Source organism: Dipodomys merriami, unplaced genomic scaffold (assembly GCF_024711535.1).
Source record: "Dipodomys merriami isolate MVZ:Mamm:240054 unplaced genomic scaffold, mDipMer1.0.p SCAF_114, whole genome shotgun sequence".
Classification (NCBI taxonomy): Eukaryota; Metazoa; Chordata; class Mammalia; order Rodentia; family Heteromyidae; genus Dipodomys; species Dipodomys merriami.
The window spans coordinates 434,279-454,758 of record NW_027202427.1 but is presented as its reverse complement, the minus strand read 5'-3'; the positions used below and the strand labels follow the sequence as shown (position 1 = coordinate 454,758).

At 42.8% G+C, this 20,480-nt stretch overlaps 1 protein-coding gene across 2 annotated transcripts in view; it reads right to left on the bottom strand.

The window, feature by feature from the left end:
- Positions 1-20,480, bottom strand: part of LOC138822692 (Fanconi anemia group D2 protein-like) — a 68,646-nt gene that overhangs the window by 5,599 nt on the left and 42,567 nt on the right. For both annotated transcript variants that reach the window (XM_070015528.1, XM_070015529.1), the window contains 13 exons: positions 20,211-20,354; positions 18,842-18,958; positions 17,426-17,554; positions 17,177-17,292; positions 12,676-12,786; positions 9,118-9,248; positions 7,512-7,605; positions 6,832-6,954; positions 4,822-4,915; positions 3,754-3,825; positions 2,932-2,970; positions 2,357-2,431; positions 972-1,046 (listed from right to left, as the gene is read on the bottom strand). In XM_070015528.1, the coding sequence (XP_069871629.1) occupies positions 972-1,046; positions 2,357-2,431; positions 2,932-2,970; positions 3,754-3,825; positions 4,822-4,915; positions 6,832-6,954; positions 7,512-7,605; positions 9,118-9,248; positions 12,676-12,786; positions 17,177-17,292; positions 17,426-17,554; positions 18,842-18,958; positions 20,211-20,354 (1,320 nt within the window). The remainder of the gene's footprint in view (positions 1-971; positions 1,047-2,356; positions 2,432-2,931; positions 2,971-3,753; positions 3,826-4,821; positions 4,916-6,831; positions 6,955-7,511; positions 7,606-9,117; positions 9,249-12,675; positions 12,787-17,176; positions 17,293-17,425; positions 17,555-18,841; positions 18,959-20,210; positions 20,355-20,480) is intronic.

Genomic DNA, 20,480 nt, shown 5'->3' with positions numbered 1-20,480 from the left:
CAGTGGTAGAGTGCTTGCCTTGCAAGCCTGAGGCCTGGGTTCGATTCCTCAGCACCACATAAGCAAAAAGAAAAAAGCCGGAAGTGGCACTGTGGCTCAAGTGGTAGAGTACTAGCCTTGAGCTGAAGAGCTGAGGGACAGCGCCTAGGCCCAGAGTTCAGGCCCCACAACCAGACCCCCCCCCCAAAAAAAAAGAATGAATATTCTTGAGACAGTAGAGTAATATTAAACAACAGAAAGTAGTTGTGTTTAGCTTGGAAAGTCCTTAACATTCTATGTCTCAATTACTAAACTTAGAAGCAAGGGGAAAGCTGAGACTGGGAGGTAGAATAATGTGAACAGGCTCAGGAAATTCTAAGGTTTGACAGTAAGGGCAGAACTCTTAGGGTTCTGTGTGCCTTCAGACAGAGGTGACAGTGGTTCACACAATTGTAGAAGTACTTCAAGCACCAAGCCCTTTTGTTACAGATCTAGTTCTTGAGAACTATGAGGGTGCAGCTGAAAAGCGCTAAGGCAGCTGCATTAAAACACCTCTTGCCTCCAGCAGCCAGTACTTAATGGAAGGTTCATCCACCCGGAGTACTTTACAGCAGACACACACAGCAGCATCCTAGAGTCTTCAGTCAAGAAGTGCTTTAGAACCGGTGCGGGTGGCTCATGCCTGTAATCTTACCTACTCAGGAGGCTGAAATCTGAAGATAAGGGTTTGAAGCCAGCTGATACAGGAGAGTCCATGAAACTTTTATCACCCATCAAAAAAGCCAGAAATGAAGCTGTGGTTCAGATGGTAGACCACTACTAGCCTTGAGCACAAAAGCTCAAAGACAGCACCCGCGCCTTGAGTTCAAGCCTTAGGACTGGCACATGTACACGCAACAAGAAAGGTTAAAAAGGAAGTAGTTAGAGCCTGTGGGCCTCCCAAGAGCAACTGCAGATTATGCTAGCAGTGGTGTGAGCTGCTCCCTTCTTACCTTAGAATGTCCACAAAGGTGATGAAGCAGCCTTGTGTCCAACTGGAAGGTTTCTAGTAAGCTCAGAACATCATCCTACAAACATAATCCATAAATGTTCTACAGAAATGTTCTATTTTGATTCTAGATGCTAAGACATCCTTGCAACCAAGGGCTCCTAAAAAGGTAAGCGCAGGCTTCAGCCTATGTCAACAGCCATCTTAACTTTGCCTAATAGGAGAGTGGTGGCCAGCTCCTACCTCTTAAGTCCCCTGTTCTGAACCTTATGTCAACTTGAAGGTCATAACATTTTTCTTTGGGGCAGGATCAATACTCAGGATGGCCTCAAACTCATAATCCCCTTCTACCTCAGCCTTAGGTTTGCAGTTTTAAAGAGTTATCATGCCTCTGTTTTCCTATCTGCAAATTAGGATAAACATCACCTTTTTTTTTTCCTTTCAGGATTAAGTGAAACAAAATAAGATTGTGGGTATACTACAAATCCCAATTTGCTAAATGTCAGTAGAATTCATGTTTCTATTCTTACTTTATTACTGTAACTCTGGATGTCACTTGGTGTAAAAAATATGAAGACTATTCATTGTAACAAGAGTTTTATAACATTTTTTTTGGGGGGGGTCGGTCGTGGGGCTTGAACTCTGGGCCTGAGTGCTGTCCATCAGCAATTCAGCTCAAGGCTAGCGCTCTGCCACTTGAGCTACAGCGCCAATTCCAGTTTTCTGGTGGTTTATTGGAGATAAGAGTTTCATGGACTTTCCTGCCTGGGCTGGCTTTGAACCGCGATCCTCGGATCTCAGCCTTCTGAGTAGCTAGGATTACAGGCGTGAGCCACCAGCGCCCGACTAAGACAAACTTTCTTTTATTAGTTTATATGTTATACAGATCCTTCTGTTTTATCTTATTGTTAAATCACCATGCATTTCACCATATTCCAATCAATTTCACCCCTCTATCACACTTCCTGCACCCTTCCCTCTGAACTCTATTTTTAAATTTCTCATAGATGACCTAGACAGCACATGAGGTCTTGGGAGTACAGCAGCACAAGGGACTGATGATTTCTCTCTCCTCTCTCTCCCTTTCAGTCAGTCTTTCTATCTATCTATCGGTCTGTCTGTCATCTATTATCTATCAGAACCCCTACCTTCAGATCAGGGGTGGAGGAAAGGTGAGACTGAAGAGAGTGGTCTGAGGAGGCCAGTCAGTCTACTTTGGAATGCTCACTCCCATGTAGGCAGCTCTGGCTCGAGGCAAAATTGCATTAGATAACTGTGGCTCAGAATATGAGCAATAGGTTGTTCCTACCCTCAGTCCAACCCTGGAGTCACATAGATTTATTGTCTGTGCTTCAGAGCATGCTTTTGCTCCCTGTGTGCAGCTCTTACCCGGTGTTTTCTAAAACTGAAGTCTAGAAGAGGCATACATTGCTTCAGAAATGCTTCTACAAAGAGACGTCCATACTGGAAAAAAGAGACACACTGGTTTATCTCTGGCTATAGACATTCATACACAAAAAAGATGTAGCTGACTAGGCATCAGTAACTCACGCCTGTAATCCTAGCTACTCAGGAGGCCGAGAACTGAGGATCAAGGTTCAAAGCCAGCCCAGGCAGGAAAGTCCCTGAGACTCTTATCTCCAATTAACCACCAGAAAGCCAGAAGTGGTTCTGTGGCTCAAGTAGTAGAGTGCTTGCCTTGAGCTGAAGAGCTCAGGGACAGCGCCCAGGCCCAGAGTTCAAGCTCCACAACCAAGAGGAGAAAAAACTAACAACAACAACAACAAACCCTGCCTTTTGTAGTCATTAACTGTAGTAGGTACTGTTTTCTCTAAAGTACCACCCCTTAGCATGGATCATAGTGGTAAGTGTGCAAGGTCTTAAGCAATTCATCTCAGCTGAGGCATTCTCCATAATGAATCACAGAAAGAAAAATACTGAACACCACCCAAGGAATTTCTTACCTTTAAACATACATGTAGAACAGGACGACTATCAAATACCTAGAGAAGCAAAAGACAAGAAACCAAATTTGAGTCTGGCCATCAAGCACCTCAGCATCTTCCTACCATGCAAACTATAACTTTGGGTATTGCAGAAAATTCTAAAATGAAGAAGACATGTCAATAGTGTGCCTCCAAGAATCTCCAGGTCAATTTTCAGAAAGAAAGAAAGAAGCGAGAATAACATTCTAAATTAAAGGGCTAGTCTGATCAGAAGCCTAGAGTGTAAGAAAGCTTAGCAGAAAGGATATGAGTGCACTCAGGACTGGAAATGACAATGAACTTAGATCGGAGGACTCAGAGCAAAGAGAAAGGGGGATAACTCATGGTAAGTGTGATGGCAAAGGGACAAAGAAGAGAAGGAACAACTGGGTGCTGGTGGCTCATGCCTGTAATGCTAACTATTCAGGAGGCTGAGATCTGAGGATCACAGTTCAAAGCCAGCCCAGGCAGGAAAGTCTGTGAGACTCGCATCTCCAATTAGCCACTAGAAAACTGAAAGTACATTGTGGCTCAAAGTGGTAGAGTGCTAGTTTTGAGCTAAAGAGCTCAGAGACAGTGTGAATGCTGAGAGTTCAAGCCCCATGACCAACAAAAATATTAAAAAGAGAAGGAATGAGATAGTGGCTATGGAGAAAAATGATACTCAGAATGGGCAGGGCTACAAGGGAAAAAGACCACATGGTCCCAAAGGCTTGTGAGAAGAAAAGCACATTTTGGAGCTAGGACCTTAGTTTCTGCAGTTAGCTTATGAGTCAGAGCAGACAATCCCCATATACTCACCTTTATCAGGTTGATGAGGATAGTGAAGTCTCGAACAGCCATGTTCCAGTAGAGGAGCTTCTCTTCATGAATCTGGGGACAGCCAAAGAAAGAAGCAAATACTTCTACTTTATTCTCACTAACACAGTTTCCTATAATCCTTCCAAAGAGATGTGGCATCTAGTACACTCACAAAATGGTTCTGTATACAGTGTGAAAAAATTAACATACAACAAGGAGGCTTATTTGTTCATTTTGTTAGCTGTATGGGTATTTGAATTCAGGACCTACAGCTTGCTCAGTTAACATTCTACCACTTGAGTCACAACATCCAGTTGTGAGTCCAACCCATCTTTTTGCTGGGAGTGGAGTCTTACAGACCTTTGTGTCTAACTAGACTTTGAACTGCAATTCTAAGATCTCAACCTCTTGTAGCTAGGACTACAGGTGTGAGTCACCGGCATCTGTCTAGGAGTCTTTTCAATAATACATACAAGTAGTTAAGAGCCTCTGTGCAGCATACCTACTTGCCATGAGATCTCTGTCACATAGTGTGTGTGTGTGTGTGTGTGTGTGTGTGTGTGTGTGTGTGTGTGTGTGTGTGTGTGTGTGTGTGTGTGTGTGTGTGTGTGTGTGTGTGTGTGTGTGTGTGTGTGTGCGCGCGCGCGCGCGCGTGCCAGCCCTAGGGCTTGAATTCTGGTCCTGGACACTATCCCTGAGTGCTAGAATTACAAGTGTGAGCCAGTCCCCGGCCTCTATGAAATCTTGATTCTGTGTTAAGTCCTGTACTCAGCAGGCTACTTCAGATCTGGTTAGCAGGCTGCAAAGACATGTAGCACTCAAATGGGCTGGCTTACTTCATGTCAGGTGGCAAGTGGAGAACTGGGCAGGAGGAAGGAAAAACACAATCCAACTTTCACCTTCCAGTAGATAAAAAGGAAATCAAACCAAGTGCTCTTTGAAAAAACTCCTAGATTTTTGTAACTCAAAGGAAATCATTCAAGACAAACCCTTATCCCAAGAAATGAAAGCATCAACAACTTCAAAGTAATCCACAAGTATTTCTTGTTGGGAAAACATCTGACCCACCTGCTGGGCATCTGTTGCTGTGCCAGCCTGAAGACTTTTCACTGTCTTCTCCAGCTTAGCCATCATCACTCGGAAGAAGATGACAAAGGTGTCTCTAAAAGAGGGGGACAAAGACAGATGCTGGTGACTCATGCTTGTATTTCTAGCTACTCAGAAGGTTGAGACCTGAGGATCATGGTTTGAAGTCAGCCTGGGCAGCAAAGTCTATGAGACTCTTATCTCCAATTAACTACTAAAAAGCAAGAAGTGGGCTAGGCACCAGTGGTTCATGCCTGAAATCCTAGCTACTCAGGAGGCTGAGATCTGAGGACTGCGGTTCAAAGCCAGCTCAGGCAGGAAAGTCTGTGATCCTCTTATGTCCAATAAACAAATCACCAGAAAACTGGAAGAGGTAATGTGGGCTCCAGTGGTAGAGAACTGGCCTTGAGCTGAAGAGCTGAGGGTCAATGCCCAGGCCCAGAGTTCAAGCCCTACAACAGGAAAAAAAAAAACAACAAAAAACAAAAGCAGGAAGTGGGGCTATGACTCAAATGATAGAGTGCTAGTCTTGAGCTTTAAAAAAACGCTCAGGGAAAGTATTCAGGCCCTGAGTTCAAGCCCCAGGACTTGCAAAAAAAAATAAAGTGGACAAATAAGCATGCATATCCACATGACGATGCACTGCCTAGAAAGAACTTCCTAGGAAGAATCCAAGGGACTGAAATAAGTGCTTTCCCCTCTGAATGTCCTTCACTGGGGTGTGCTGGCAAAGGGAACAGAAAGGATTCAGAAAGGAGCCCAAGAAGATGATGTCTGAAAAAAATGAGTTAACTTTATGAAAGGAGGTGACGGTCTGATGGAATAGAAAGAGTAGAAGATGTAAGTTTGCATCCTGGTTCCATATTTATTATTGCCTACATACACTTGAAAATTCTCTTTGTGTCCTTTATTTTCCTTAACAATAAATTCAGGGTAATGATACTGATCTCACAAAATTACTAAAAGATCAAATGAGAAAATATTTGTTAGAAAAGATTTTTGAAGGTGCTGTTTAAACTGGAAAGACTAAACTGGGTGTGGTGGCACATAACTGCAATTTCAGCATTTGGGTGCTAAGGATCAAGATTCCAGGCCACCTTGGGTTAGGCGGCTAGAGTCTATCTTAAAAAATAATCCCCACAAAACTGGGAAGACTTTTTGAGATTAAGAAAACTATGACTGTTAACAGCCATAACAGATCAAAATATGCATGATTAGCTATATAATGGCTTTGTCCTTTGTTTTTTTTATTTGTGGTACTGAGGATTGAACTCAGGCCTACCCTTGTGTGCTACCACACTGAGCCACATAATCTAGCCCCAGGTGTGAAGGATGGATGTGCAGGTAGAAGGTCAGTGCCTTCCCTTGGATTCTCAGTGAGCATCTGTATCAGAACTAGATGAAGAAGGGGCTGGGAAGGTGGCTCAGTGGGAGCGTGCTTGCCTTGCATGCATGAGGCCCTGGGTTCGATTCCTCAGCACCACCACATGAGGAGAAAAGGCCGGAAGTGGCACTGTGGCTCAAGTGGTAAAGCGCTAGCCTTGAGCTGAAGAGCTGAGGGACAGCACCCAGGCCCAGAGTTCAGGCCCCACAACCGGACCCCCCCAAAAAAAAAATAAATTAAAAAAAACCTCTGAAGGAGAATGTAGAGGAATATTTCTTGGGCTGGGAAGGTGGCTCAGTGGTAGAACACTTGCCTTGCATGCATGAGGCCCTGGGTTCGATTCCCCAGCACCACCTAAGCAAGAAGGAAAAAAGCCCGAAGTGGTACTGTGGCTCAAGTGGTAGAGTGCCAGCCTTGAGCTGAAGAGCTGAGGGACAGCGCCCAGGCCCAGAGTTCAGGCCCATGACCGGACCCCCAAAACAAACAAACAAACAAACAAACAAACAAAACAAAACAAAACAAAGAACTAGATGAAGAGAAGGATGGCTATCAGGCCACTACATACATGTGATTATATGCTAGGAAGGAGCAGGTGAGCACTCACTTACCGGGTCAGTGAAGGGAATGTGGAAGAAGATGCACCTTTCGGCGAGTTGATCAGTTCTGGAACTCCAATACCAGCAATCTCTTCTATGGCCTTCAGGACACTGTCTGTGTGCTCTAGATAAATGCTACACAGGGAATCATTTAAAGGAGAATGAACATGTTACAGAATTCCTAATCCAATTTTTCTTTTTTGAGACGTTGCCAGTTACCAAGCTTTGAGCACTTCTGGTATTTACTTTTATGTAGCTTTTTTTTTTTTTTCCAGGGCTGAGGACCAAACCCAGGGACTTGCGCGCGCCGCTTTCCGCTGGGCTAAACCCCTAGCCCCTGGTATTTACTTTTAATAATGAAGGTTTTAAATACTTATCAGGGGTTAAGTAAACAAAGCAAGTCTCAATTAGAAATACAATTAGACAACTTGGAAGTTGTGAACATGTCTTAGTTACCACTTATTTGACTACTGAACAGTAAGAAAGTAGCAGGGGGCAGAAAGCACAACTGGAGGATCTGCAGATCTGCACATTCCTATGTGAATTTATTTTAAACTGAAACCTACTGCACTACTTTCAAGTTTGACCTAACAAAGGTCATTAGTCACTCATGGACCACATGAGGGACTGCTGCAGGAGCAAAATGAAAACAAGACCATGTGATGCTCACTGGAATAAAGCAAACATCTCACCAAAGCACATCATGGAGCTGGTCATTAAAGCCAGAGCTCTTCTCTTCCTCCCCATGTGGCCAAACCCGACACAGGAACTGTTTGGCCATGGAAGCTGTTGAAAAACAAGACAAAGGCATCTCACTCACATATCAATAGGGGTACTGTAAATAATGTGAAATGACCAGATAACCGAACTATTGCCTTTCAGGGAAGATTTTTTTTTTAGGCAAAAGGATTGTTACTTTAAATTTACTAAGAAGTTCTTAGTCTAACAAGCAGGGTTTTTTTTTTCTGTTTTGTTTTGTTTGGTTTTTTTTTTTTTTGTCGGTCGTGGGGCTTGAATCTGGGCTTGGGCACTGTCCTGTGCTCTTCAGCTCAAGGTGAGCGCTCTACTGCTTGGGCCACAGCGCCACTTCTGGTTTTCTAGTGGTTTATTGGAGATAAGAATATTATGGATTTACTGCCCGGGCTGGCTTTGAACTGCAATCCTCAGATCTCAGCCTCCTGTGAGGCTAGGATGACAGGCATGAGCCACCATCGCCTGGCTTAATAAGCAGTTTTTAAAAAGTGGACACAACTTTGTTGCCTTGTATGTCTCTCCCCCCTGGTACAACCCCTGCTTTCACTATATATGATGTTGGTATATGTGGAGGGGAAGGGCAAAAATAAATTGTTAAAACAGGGATACAGGAGGACCCATTGCAACAATGAGATATACAAGTCGTTATGTTGAAAAACGAACTTTACAATTTTGGTGGTGGGGGGGAAGGGGAGGCGGGGATGGGAAGGGGAAACAAAGCAGGAAGCTACAATGCTTGATAAGAAATGTGCTCATTATCTTATCCATGTAATTGTAACCCCTCTGTACAGTATTTTCACAATAAAAATATATTAGAAAAAAAAAGTGGACACAAGCCAGGTGCCTGTGGCTCATGCCTGTAATCCTAGCTACTCAGGAGTCTGAGATCTGAGGATCACGGTTCAAAGCCAGCCCAGGCAGGACAGTCTGTGAGACTCTTATCTCCAATAAACCACTAGAAAACAGGAGGTGGCGCTGTGTCTCAAGTGACAGAGCGGTTGCCTTGAGCTGAAGAGCACAGGGAGAGTGCCCAGGCCCAGAGTTCAAGCCCCCCGACCAACCAAAAAAAAAGTGGAGTGCTCCTTCTTCCAGAAATAAACCCATCAGTCTAAGATGCAATGTGTCCTATTCCCTTTAGAAACAACCTGGACAAGTAAACAGACACATAGAAAGGATGATGGTGGCGACTTATGAAAACCTAACAAGGAAATCTGCTGGGGAATAATGTATTTTAGGGGAAGACAGGCAGGGAGTGTGATGGGAGGGGTGAAGTTAACTGGAATACAGTGTAAAGGTGGAGATGTTAACAATAAAATCCCTCCTGTATAACTAATAAGTCAGTTAAAATAAGTAAAAATAAAACAAGTCAGTTGACCTAACTAAAGTCACCCTAAGCAATGTCATAGCTTCTTCTAGGAAAAAAAAAAGCACAAAATTACAGAAATCCCCGGGTTTATAATCATGCAATATTAATCCTATTCCTGACTAAAAAAAGAAAAAGAAAAAAGAATGAGGAAAAAAGAGAGGAAGATCGCGGCCCATCACCAATTTTTAATTTCTTCTGAGCAGGAGCTGTAGATTTCTCCAAAAGGACCATCAAAAGTCTGAGGAGATAAAGACCACACTTGAAATTGGGAATGCTGTGATGGAAATTTTGCAAGTAGTTGAAGCTCTGGCTGTAAAGAGACAAGAAACAAAACACAATAGCATTACATGTACTTAAGACATGGTGAAAACCACAGGAGTACCCTATAAAGGTGTGCCAGCCTAATCAGAATCCTCATTTTCAAGAGATTAAGTATCTTCGGGCACCTTTGTAGAAAACTATATGGAGGAAGCCAGGACAAAAAGATGCCCTAGAATGTTAGACCTGAATAGTCATGTGCACTAAGAAGCCCAAGACCATGCTGATATGTGCAAGGTATGTGCAGAAACAATGAAAATAATGTTTAAAAGCTGAGTTCAGGGAGGCACCTGTGGCTCCCACTAACCTTGCTCGATAGACTGATTGAGGTTTGGGTCCAGGTTAGGGAGAAAGTTCTCAAGACTATCTCCAAAATAAACAGCACAAAACAGTGTGAGGCATGGCATAAGTGGTAGAACACTACCTAGCAAGCATGAGGCCCTGAGTTCAAACCCCAGTAACTCAGTAGGAACAATGTGGAAGGAAATTATCAAACAGGGAAAGTCTACTTGTTCTTTTTTTTTTTTTTTTTTTTTTTTTTGTTGGGCCTGAACTCTGGGCCTGGGCACTGTCCCTCAGCTCTTCAGCTCAAGACTAGCACTCTACCACTTGAGCCACAGTGCCACTTCAGGCTTTTTTTCTGCTTATGTGGTGCTGAGGAATTGAACCCAAGACCTCATGCATGCAAGACAAGCACTCTACCACTGAGCCACCTTCAGTCTACCTGTTCTTGAACAGAGGGACTCTAACTTTCTAGGCAGGTATTTATCACTTAAGCTACACACTCAGCTCTTTAGCTTTTAGCTATTTTTCAAGTAGCATCTCCTACCTATGGTCTCTAGCATAGCTTGAATCACAAGCATGCCCACCAGGCCTAGCTTATGGATGAAGGTGTGGTATCTAGCTAACCATTTGCCCCAGCAGACCTCTAACCTTGATCCTTCCAATCTCCACCTCCTCAGTATGATGAGCTGGGCTTCAACTCAGGACCTGAGTGCAGTCCCTGAAGGTTTGTTTTTTTTGTTTTTGTTTGTTTGTTTTTGCCTAAGGCTAGCACTCTACCACTTGAGCCACAGAGCCACTTCCAGCTTTTTAGTGGTTAACTGGAGATAAGAATCTCACAGACTTTCCTACCTGCAAGCTGCTTTTGAACCATAATCTTCAAATCTCAACCTTCCTGGATGAGAGTCCTGGTGCAATGTTACCTATTTTTCTTCCCTTTTTTTTTCTTTTAAAGGAATGTATCATATATGGTCAGCTTTCAATCCAAGGAAATGATGAACAATAAGGAATTACAATTAGTCCAAATTTGCCATTTAAATAAAACAAGGGGGCTGGGAATATAGCTCATGGTAGAGCACTTGCTTAGTATGCAAAAGGCCTTAGGATCCTTCCTCAGCACTGAAGGAAAAAACAAAACTTGTTCTATAACATCTGACACACAACTACAGAACAATTCAGTGATAAACTTTTGTCTAGCATGTGCAAGGACTTGGAGTAAACCCCCCAGCAATGCAAAATAAATCAGAACACTAGTCATTCTTTCCCTAGAGATGACCCATTTCAGTCCACTCAAAGTGTATATTGCCCTAGAAAACAGTGCCATCACTTTAATAAAACAAAACAGAAGCCAACTCTGATTCAAAGGAAGTCCAAGAAATCAAAGTTCCAACTGGGTGCCAATGGCTCACGCCCATATCCTAGCTACTGAAAAAGCTAATATCTGAGGACTGAGGTTTGAAGCCAGCACAGGCAGGAAAGTCCATGAGACTCTTAACTCCAATTAACTATCAAAAAGCAGAAGTGGAGCCAGACACTGGTGGCTCACACATACAATCCTAGCTACTCAGGAGGCTGAGATCAGAGGATTGTGGTTTAAAGCCAGCCTGGGCAGGAAAGTCTGTGAGACTCTTACCTCTAATTAATCACAGAAAAAGCCAAGTGGTAGAACACTAGCTTTGAGCAAAAGAAGCTCAGGGACTGTCTAGGCCTAGAGTTCAAGCCCCAGTACCAAAAGCAGAAATGGAGCTCAGGTTCAAGTGGTAAAGTGCTTACTGTAGTAAGATGGAATCCCAAAGTTGTTCTGATTTGCATTTCCTTATTGTCAGGGATGTTGAGTCCTCAATGTGTTTCTTGGCCTTCTTACTTTTGCAGTAGTTTTATTTTGAGATTAGTCTTGCTATGTTGTCAAGAACAGTCTTAACTCTGTAATTCTCCTGCCTTAGCCATTCAAGTAGCTGAGATTGTAGATGCACACAACCACTACTGACTAAAGCAGTCTATTTAAAGTAAAGAAAGGAAGAAAGAAGCATCAGTGGCTCACATCTATAATCCTAGTTACTCAGGAGGTTGAGACCTGGAGGATGTAGGTTCAAAGCTAAGGCAGCAAAATAATCAGCTAATCCAGCAAAATGCTACTGGAGGTGTGGCTCAAGTGCCAGCTGTGAGCAAAACAGCCAAGCAAGATCAAGGCCCAGATTTATCTCCATCTTTTTTTTCCTAGCCATCAGTCTTTCTCATGGGCAAGTGGAAGAATACTGGCAATCTCTAATACTTAGCTATTATCTACATACCCAGCCCTGTTGGAAGATAGAATAGACCCTTGGATAATTAATAGGTAACTAAGGGCTGGAATGTGGCTTAGTGGTAGAGTGCTTGCCTTGCATGCATGAAACCCTGGGTTTAATACCTCAGTAGCACATAAACAGAAAAAGCCAGAAGTGGCACTATGGTTCATGTGGTAGAGTGCTAGCAAGCTCAGGGAAAGCCAGGAGCTGATGGCTCACACCTGTCATCCTAGCTACTCAGGAGGCTGAGATCTGAGGAATGCGGTTCAAAGCCAGCCTGGGCAGGAAAGGCTGTGAAACTCTTATCTCCAATAAACCACCAGAAAACCAGAAGTGGCACTATAGCTCAAGTAGTAGAGCACTAGCCTTGAGCTGAAGAGCTGAGGGACAGCACTCAGGCCCAGAGTTCAAGCCCTATGACCGACACAAACAAACAAACAAACAAGAAGTTCAGGGACAGAGGCCAAGCCCTGAGTTCAAGCCCCAGGACTGGCAAAAAAAAAAAAAAAAAGTTGATTAAGAGCTAGGTATAGTAGCATACACCTGCAATCTCAGCACGTGGGGGGATGAGGCAGAAAGACTGCAAGTTTGAGGACAGCCTATTCAGTTTGAATCCCTACTTTAACCAAAAATGAAACTTAAGTAGGAGGATAATGTTTTTTATCATCATTACCTAAAAAGGAATAAAACTTATAGGCTGATGTATGCATGAATTTATTCAAGGTTTTTTTTTAAGGCTTCAAAATTTATCAGAATTCATAAGTGAAACAGTTCACACCGTAAGAAAAACCTGAAAATATAAACTTCCTTCACATTTCTTGGAAACATACTCTAGGCCACAGTGTCACCTACCTGATCAGCTCATCCAACGGATGATCCCGTTCTATCTGCTTCAGCCGGCTAGCAAGGACCTCAAGGCCTGAGTATAGCAAATTACGATTTCCAGTGTGAAAAAATCCACTCCTAAAAGAGAGTCAAGATAAGGTGGTTAAGAGGTCTTCTTGGCTTTGAGATTATTTGGACAGCATTGGAGGCCTCCAGCCTGTACCAGCAGCAAGTTAACAGGTTTGCAGAGAACTGTTAAGTTTCAAGTATCAAATTCAATCATAACTCTAAGTCCAAATGTTCCCAAATAGTCTTTCCTTAAAAATCTAACAGCACTCAGTGTGTTATTTTCTCATTCCCTACATCTCAAGGATGTCAGTCTTCTGCAAAATTTAAGTCAACATACAAAATTGCTACATCAAAATTCTCTATTGGGGGGGCTGGGAAGGTGGCTCAGTGGTAGAGTTGCCTTGCATGCATGAGGCCCTGGGTTCGATTCCTAAGCGCCACATAAGCAGAAAAAGCCAGAAGTGGGGCTGAGACTCAAGTGGTAGAGCACTAGCCTTGAGCTGAAGAGCTGAGGGACAGCACCCAGGCCCAGAGTTCAGGCCCCACAACTGACCAAAAAAGAAAAAAAAAAATTCTCTATGGGTATGTGCTAAAAATAGAAAGTATCCCTTTCTCTACATTAACAAGTCAAGTCTTGTAAGTTCTTCTCAAGCCCAGACCAGCACTTTAGACAAGGACTTTTTCCTTGTCACATGAGTAGTTCATGGCAGTATTTTCTAAATAGGTGTGTGTGTTCCTTTCTAATTCATCTAATACGTCTACCAAAAAGGTTTTTTCTTTCTTTTATTTTTGGTGCTGAACTCAGGGTCTGGGTGCTGTCCCTTTAGCTTTTTCACTCAAGATTGACACTCTACTGTATTGAAAATGAACTATACACCTTGCAGACAGGGCCAGGAGGGAAAAATCGTATGAAAGGAAGGAAGGGGGTAACAATGTCCCAAAAGAAATGTACTCATTATCTGATTTATGAAACGGTAACCCCCGCCTCCGTTTATCACCTTTGTAATAGCAATTTTAAAAATAAATTTTAAAAAAGATTGGCACTATACCACTTACGCCACTTCTCCACTCCCAGCTTTTTGCTGGTTAATTGGAGGTAAGAGTCTCAGGACTTTCCCACCCAGCCTGGCTTCAAATTGTAACCCTCAGATTTCAGCCTTCTGAGTAGCCAGAATTATAGGCATGAGCCACCTGTGCCCCACCAAAAAGATTTTCTTAAAACACAGATTTTATTGTATTATGGCTAGATGGAGAAAACTCTAAAATTGCTTTTCTACACATTCACATTCTTCTGCCCAACCTTCAAGGCCCAGGAAAATTGAACTTCTAGATCATTTCGTCATAAAAACTTTCCAAACCACCAATGGCACCCACCCTTTTCAACAAATCTATTGGGTTGTGTGTGTGTGTGTGTGTGTGTGTGCGCGCGCGCGCATACGCGTGCACACATGCGTCAATCATAGGGCTTAAATTCAGTACTTAACATTCTCACTTATGGGCTGGGAAGGTGGCTCAGTGGTAGAGCACTTGCCTTGCATGCATGAGGCCCTGGGTTCCATTCCTCAGCACCACATAAGTAAAAAAGAAAAAAAAACAGAAGTGGCACTGTGGCTCTAGTGGTAGAGTGCTAGTCTTGAGCTGAAGAGCTGAGGGACAGCACCCAGGCCCAGAGTTCAGGCCCCACGACCGAACCAAAAAAAAACAACAAAAAAAATTCTCACTTAACTCTTACGCTCAACTGGTGCTCTACCATTGGAGCCACAGCTCTACTTTTTACAGTCCTACTACTGCAGGTGAGTGTATCAGTTGTTTCACCTTCTTGCTGACACTTTTAGTTAGCCATGTTAGTGGGTGTGCTACCCTATCTCATTGTGCATTTCTTTAATAACTATTAATAATAAACATCATTCTATGTGTTTGTTTAATTGTAATCTTTTGTTATCTCCTAGATGAAGTATCTGTTTTCAATGTTGGGTGTCAGTGGCTCACACTTACAATCCTAGATACTCACGAGGCTGAGATCTGAGGATTATAGTGCAATGCCATTCTGAGCAGAAGAGTCTACAAGACTATCTCCAATTAACCAGCACAAAGCTGAAAATGGAGGCATGGCTCAAGTGGCAGAGTGTTAACCTTGAACAAAATATCTGAGCAAGAGTTGTGAGGCCCTGAGCTTAAGCTTCAGTGCCTGTTCATATACATGGACACACATACACACAAACTATCTCTTCCAATCACTCATTCCTTTTAAGTACAAAGGACTCAAAAATGACTAGTTAGAGCTTACAATCTAGTAGGAAAGACAAATAAGTAATCATAGCAAAATGTGGTTTTAATCATGAGAGACTTAACAGAGTAGTGGAAGGGTACTAGGAGTTAAGAAGAGAGAACAGTTTAACTAGTCTATGGGTTAGAGAAAATGCCTGTGAAGAAATGAAATATAAATTCAAATCTCAAGAAATGAAGTGAATCTGAAAAGATCAAGAAGTGTGGAAATTTTGGTGGAAGTATGAGTGTGAATCCTTTCGGCTGAAAGTGAGCTTAGTGACCAAATGAATTCAGTATGGTCCCAGGCAGAGGGAAAGACAATAGGGGAAAGTCAGACAGTAGGGGCCTAAAAAGCTAGACAAGAGTATGAACTTAAGAAAAACCTAGTAGTAATCAGAGGGACAAAAAATGAGACTTAGTCCAGGACAGAGATGTTGGCAAGGTAGAAGCAGTGGAGAGACAGAGACAGGAACAGATGACTAACTGAATGTCACCTAGAAGACAGAATCAGAAGAATTCTGGGATCCCAAGTGGGAAAGGGAAACAGTAGACAGCAGAGAGAAAGTGTCCAGAGCATAGCTCCTGGTTTTTGACTCAGAAAACTGGGGATGCCATTTACTGAGCCATGCAGAGCTGGGGAAAGAGATGATACATTCATTTTGGATGAGGTGTTGATGACACATGTAAGTGGGCACTCAGCAGTCAGCTGGATATAAATACCTATAGCTCAGAAGATAAAATTAAGCATACACTTAAGCTTGGGAAAGCTTGCCCAGCAAACCTGTGTAAAGGGACGGATGTGAGAGGACCTATCTCTGAAGACTAGAAGGATTTAAAAGACACACCTCCTTATTCTACTTTCTCCGAGATGTGCCTTCCAACTCTCTATCTCCCTACAGTCTATCTATCCTTTAAGGACCTCATCAAGCCTCAGTGCTTATGCAGTGTTCTGAGAAGTGCTAGCTGACAATGTGTTTAACTCTTTACAACATAATTTGAGATTTAATTACAACTTATTTAGAAACAATTCCTTAACTAAAAGCCTCAGCTAGTTGGCAGTGGCATATACCTATAATCCTAGCTATTCGGGAGGCTGAGATCTGAGGATAACAGTTCAAAGCCAGCCCAGGCAGGAAACTGTGAGACTCTATTTCCAATTAGCCACTAAAAAGCTAGAAATGGAAGTATAGCTCAAGTGGTAGATCACAAGCTTTAAATGCAAAAGTTGAACAAGAGGGCTGGGAAGGTAGCTCAGTGGTAGAGCGCTTGCCTTGCATGCATGAGGCCCTGGGTTTGATTCCTCAGCACCACATAAGCAAAAAGAAAAAAGCTGGAAGTGGCGCTGTGGCTCAAGTGGTAGAGTGCTAACCTTCAGCTAAAGAGCTGAAGGACAGCGCCCAGGCCCAGAGTTCAGGCCCCACGACTGGATCCCCCCCCCCCCAAAAAAAAAAGAGTTGAACAAGAGTACTAGGCCCTCAGTACCAGCCCCAGAACCAGCAAAAAATAAAAATAAATAAATGCTTTTAGTCTAGTTATTTTTTTGAAATAGGTTCTCACTATGTTACCCAAACATATCAGCTGAAGCAATACATTCAGCTCAGCATCCCAAGTAACTGGTACTACAGATATATCTTACTACATATACTCCCCCGGCTATTACACAATTCAGTAAGACTAAGAAGGGGAGGGTGCAGTGGCTCATTTCTGTAATTCCAGCTACTTAGGAGGCAGAGATTGAGAAGAATGTGGTTCTAGGACAACCTAGGCCAAAGTCTCTGAAACCCCATCTCACTAATAAGAATCTGGATGCAGTGGCACAAATTTGTCATTCCAACTATGTGAAAAGCATAAATAGGAAGATTGTGATTCAGGCTAACCCAAGGAAAAAGCAAGACCATATCTAAAAATAACAAAAGCAAAATGGGCTGAGAACATGGCTCAAGTAGTAGAGTATATGCCTACCAAGCTTGATGCCCTGGTTTCGTTCTTGGTTGCTCATATTGTCAGAAGACTACCACATGAGTTAATAATAATGGCTCCATAAAAGAAAGGGGTGCAAGAGCAAATGAAGAATAAAGCATAGTTACATAAAGTTTCCATATTTTTTTTCTTTTCTCTACCTTAGTTACTCAGTATCAAGTAAAGTGCATACTTAACACTACTTACTTGTACACCTTCCATAAATACTTACCAAGCAAAAAGGCTGTGAAAAATCTGCAGCAGCTTCTGATAACAGGAAGACATTATGTGGGATTCCTGAGTTTTCCCTCCCTGCCTATCAGCAACATGAGTCTCAGCAACTGAGCACTAAAAAAGAAAGAAGATCTTAAGATAGGTTCTCTAGCAATTACAATTTTCCTTAATTTTTCTCATCAACAACTGAACTCTTATGTTGACTTAGTGATTTCTAAGTCTCTAAGACAGTAAGATAGTCTCTGACCTGGAAGTAGTTGTGAATGTTCTCCAAATGGTTACACATTGGGGCCAATAGCTGAACAACACAATGAACAACTTCCTGGGTAGATTTCTGATGGAGATGTGAGAATCCAACATTCCAGCTTCCTTTATTCTACAATAAAATCAGACTTATGGGGAAAGAAACTATTGGACAGATTCTCTGAAATCATTAAGGCTGACATCCGTAGCTAATGCCTATAGCTACTCAGAAGGCTGAGGTCTGAGGATCATGGTTCAATGCCAGTCTGTGCAAGAAAGTCTGTGAGACTTATCAATTAAAAAACTGTAAATATAGCTGTGACTCAAAGTGGTAGAGCACTAGCCTTGAACAGAAGAACTCAGAGACAGCACCCAGGTCCTGGGTTCAAGCCCCACAGCTGACCAAAAAAAAAAAAATTAATTTAAGGAGTTTTGATCCTAGGTATGAGTGGAAGGAGACCTGAGCTACTTGCCTAGTATGCAATTTTTTTAGGGGGCGGGGTCAGTCCTGGAGTTTGAACTCAAGACCTAGGCACTGTCCCTGAGCTTTTTTGCTCAAGACTAACACTCTACTACTTTGAGCCACAACACCACTTCTGGTTTTCTAGTGGTTAATTGCAGATAAGAGTCTCAAGGACTTTCCTGCCCTTGATGGCTTTGAACTTCCATCCTCAGATCTCAGCCTTCTGAGTAGCTAGGATTACAGGCATGAGCCACCAGTGCTCAGCTTTCTAGTATGCTATTCTGACAAAAGAATTATCAAGAGAATAGTTTTTGTGGAGTAATAATAGTGTTTGATTAAGAAACTTAGGCCCAGCCAGGAACCAGTGGCTCATGCCTGTAATCCTACGTATTCAGGAAGCTGAGAGCTGAGGATCGTGATTCAAAGCCAGCCTGGGCATGAAAGTCTGTGACACTCTTATCTCCAATAAACCACCAGAAAACCAGAAGTGGCGCTGTGGCTTAAGTGGTAGAGTGCTCGCCTTGAGCTGAAGGGCTGATGGACATTGCCCAGGCTCAGAGTTCAAGCCCCACGACCGACCAAAAAAAAAAAAAAAAGAAAGAAACAGGCCCATCAGAACAAATGAGGTAAACAAAGTATAAAGTAGGTATTCCTCAGCTAGGCAGAAAACATAAATAGGAACACTGCAGTCCAGGCTGAACCAGGAGGTATATAGCGTGACAGGAATGCAGACCAAATAATACAAAGAAAGAACCAAGGAACCAGATGCATTAATGTTCAAATGTCACATTTTACCACTTGTCCCCTTCATGCTAGATGTACACACTTATGCCTATTCTATACATCTGAGGCTGTTACCCAGTGACCCAAACACAAAAGGGACAACTTACTCATTACTAACATTTGCTTGTTTCCACATCCACTAAGCTCAAGTCCTATTTCTCTGCCTCCACTCACCTTGAAGAAGGGAATTCTCTTGGCAGAAGAAGGTGTCAGCTTATTCTCTAACTTGTGGGAGAGATCTTCTAGCAAGAAAAGCAGCTCAGGAGGCCCAAGTTGCATAACCTCTGTAGCCTGTTTCATGAGGAAAGGGGGATTAATTCTAAGTGTATGCTACACACTGTAGTGCTGGCACATTTCACATTCACTCCACTCACCCATGGATGGTAGGTAAAGAACTTGACTTTCTTTTGTGGGGCTTGACTCAGAACCTCACCCTGGGTAGGCTTTCTTGCATATGGCTGGCAAACTGCCACTTGAGCCATGCCTCCAGTCCAGCATTGTGTTAGTTAACTAGATATAAAGTCTCACACTTCTGCATGGGGTGGCTTTGAACTGAGAATACTACAGGTATCAGTCTCCTGTGTAACCATGTTTACAGGCATGAGCCACCAGTGCTGAGCAAGAACCTGACTTCTAATGTGAAAGGGAAAAAAATAAAATCTCTCTACTACATATAAAGAATGACTGTTCTTTCAATTTATCAGAATTCAAAATAAGTTTGCCAGTAATCCCACATATTGGGAAGCAGAGGCAGGAGGACCACAAATTTGAGCCAGTCTAGACAAAAAGGTAATATAATCCTGTTCCAAGAGCAAAATATGCCTATAATCTTATAAGAATTCATGATATTTCAATTGTTTTTAGTCCGGAAAATATCTACTTTTCACTAAAATGTCTTTTTAAAAGTTATCTGCAGTTGGCTGGTAGAGTGATCCAAGTGGTAGAGCACTTGTTTAGCTTGTACCAGAACAGGCTGAAATCCCATTACCACCCAAAAAAAAAAAAAAAAGGATCTGCTGACTAGCCACAATGTCTCCAGCCTCTCATGCCTGTAATTCTAGCAATTTGGAGAGTCTGATGACCAGTTATCACAGGAGGAGGGGCTGAAGTCTGCCTGGAAATGTTAGCGAGATCACATCTAAGTGTTAGCTTGAGTTGAGTTTCCAGAGAGGATGTAGGTAAGAAGACTGAGGTTTGAGGCTAGCACTGGACAAATATGAATGACCCTCCTTAAAAATCTAAAAAAGAGGGGCTGGGAAGATGGCTCAGTGGTAGAGTGCTTGCCTTGTATACATGAGGCCCTGGGTTCAATTCCTCAGCACTACATAAGCAGAAAAAAAAAGCCTGAACTGGCACTTTGGCTCAAGTGGCAGAGCGCTAGCCTTGAGGTGAAGAGCTGAGAGATTGCAGCTTCCTGAGTAGGATTACAGGCATGACCTACCAGCACCCAGCCCTCCCTCCCGTCATTCCTTTCCTAAAAAGAAGAATGGACCTAAGGAACTTTCTGAAATGTTAGGCTTTCAGATTACAGTCAGTCACTTACTTCAGTATGCATGTCAGTATCTAAGATGACCTTTGTCACAAGCCCACAGTGTAGAATAGAGAAGACTTCAATGTCCAGCTCTCGGAAAAAAGCATGGTAATTCTGTAATGACACTGACTTCTTTCCTTCCATCTCAATGGACTCCTGCCAGGAAAGTAACAGCAATCAAATCTATGTTAATCTAATATTGGGGGGGGGGGGGCGGGGGCTAGCCTAGGCTTGAACTCAAGGCCTAGGCAACTGTCCCTGAGCATTTTTGCTCAGCACTAG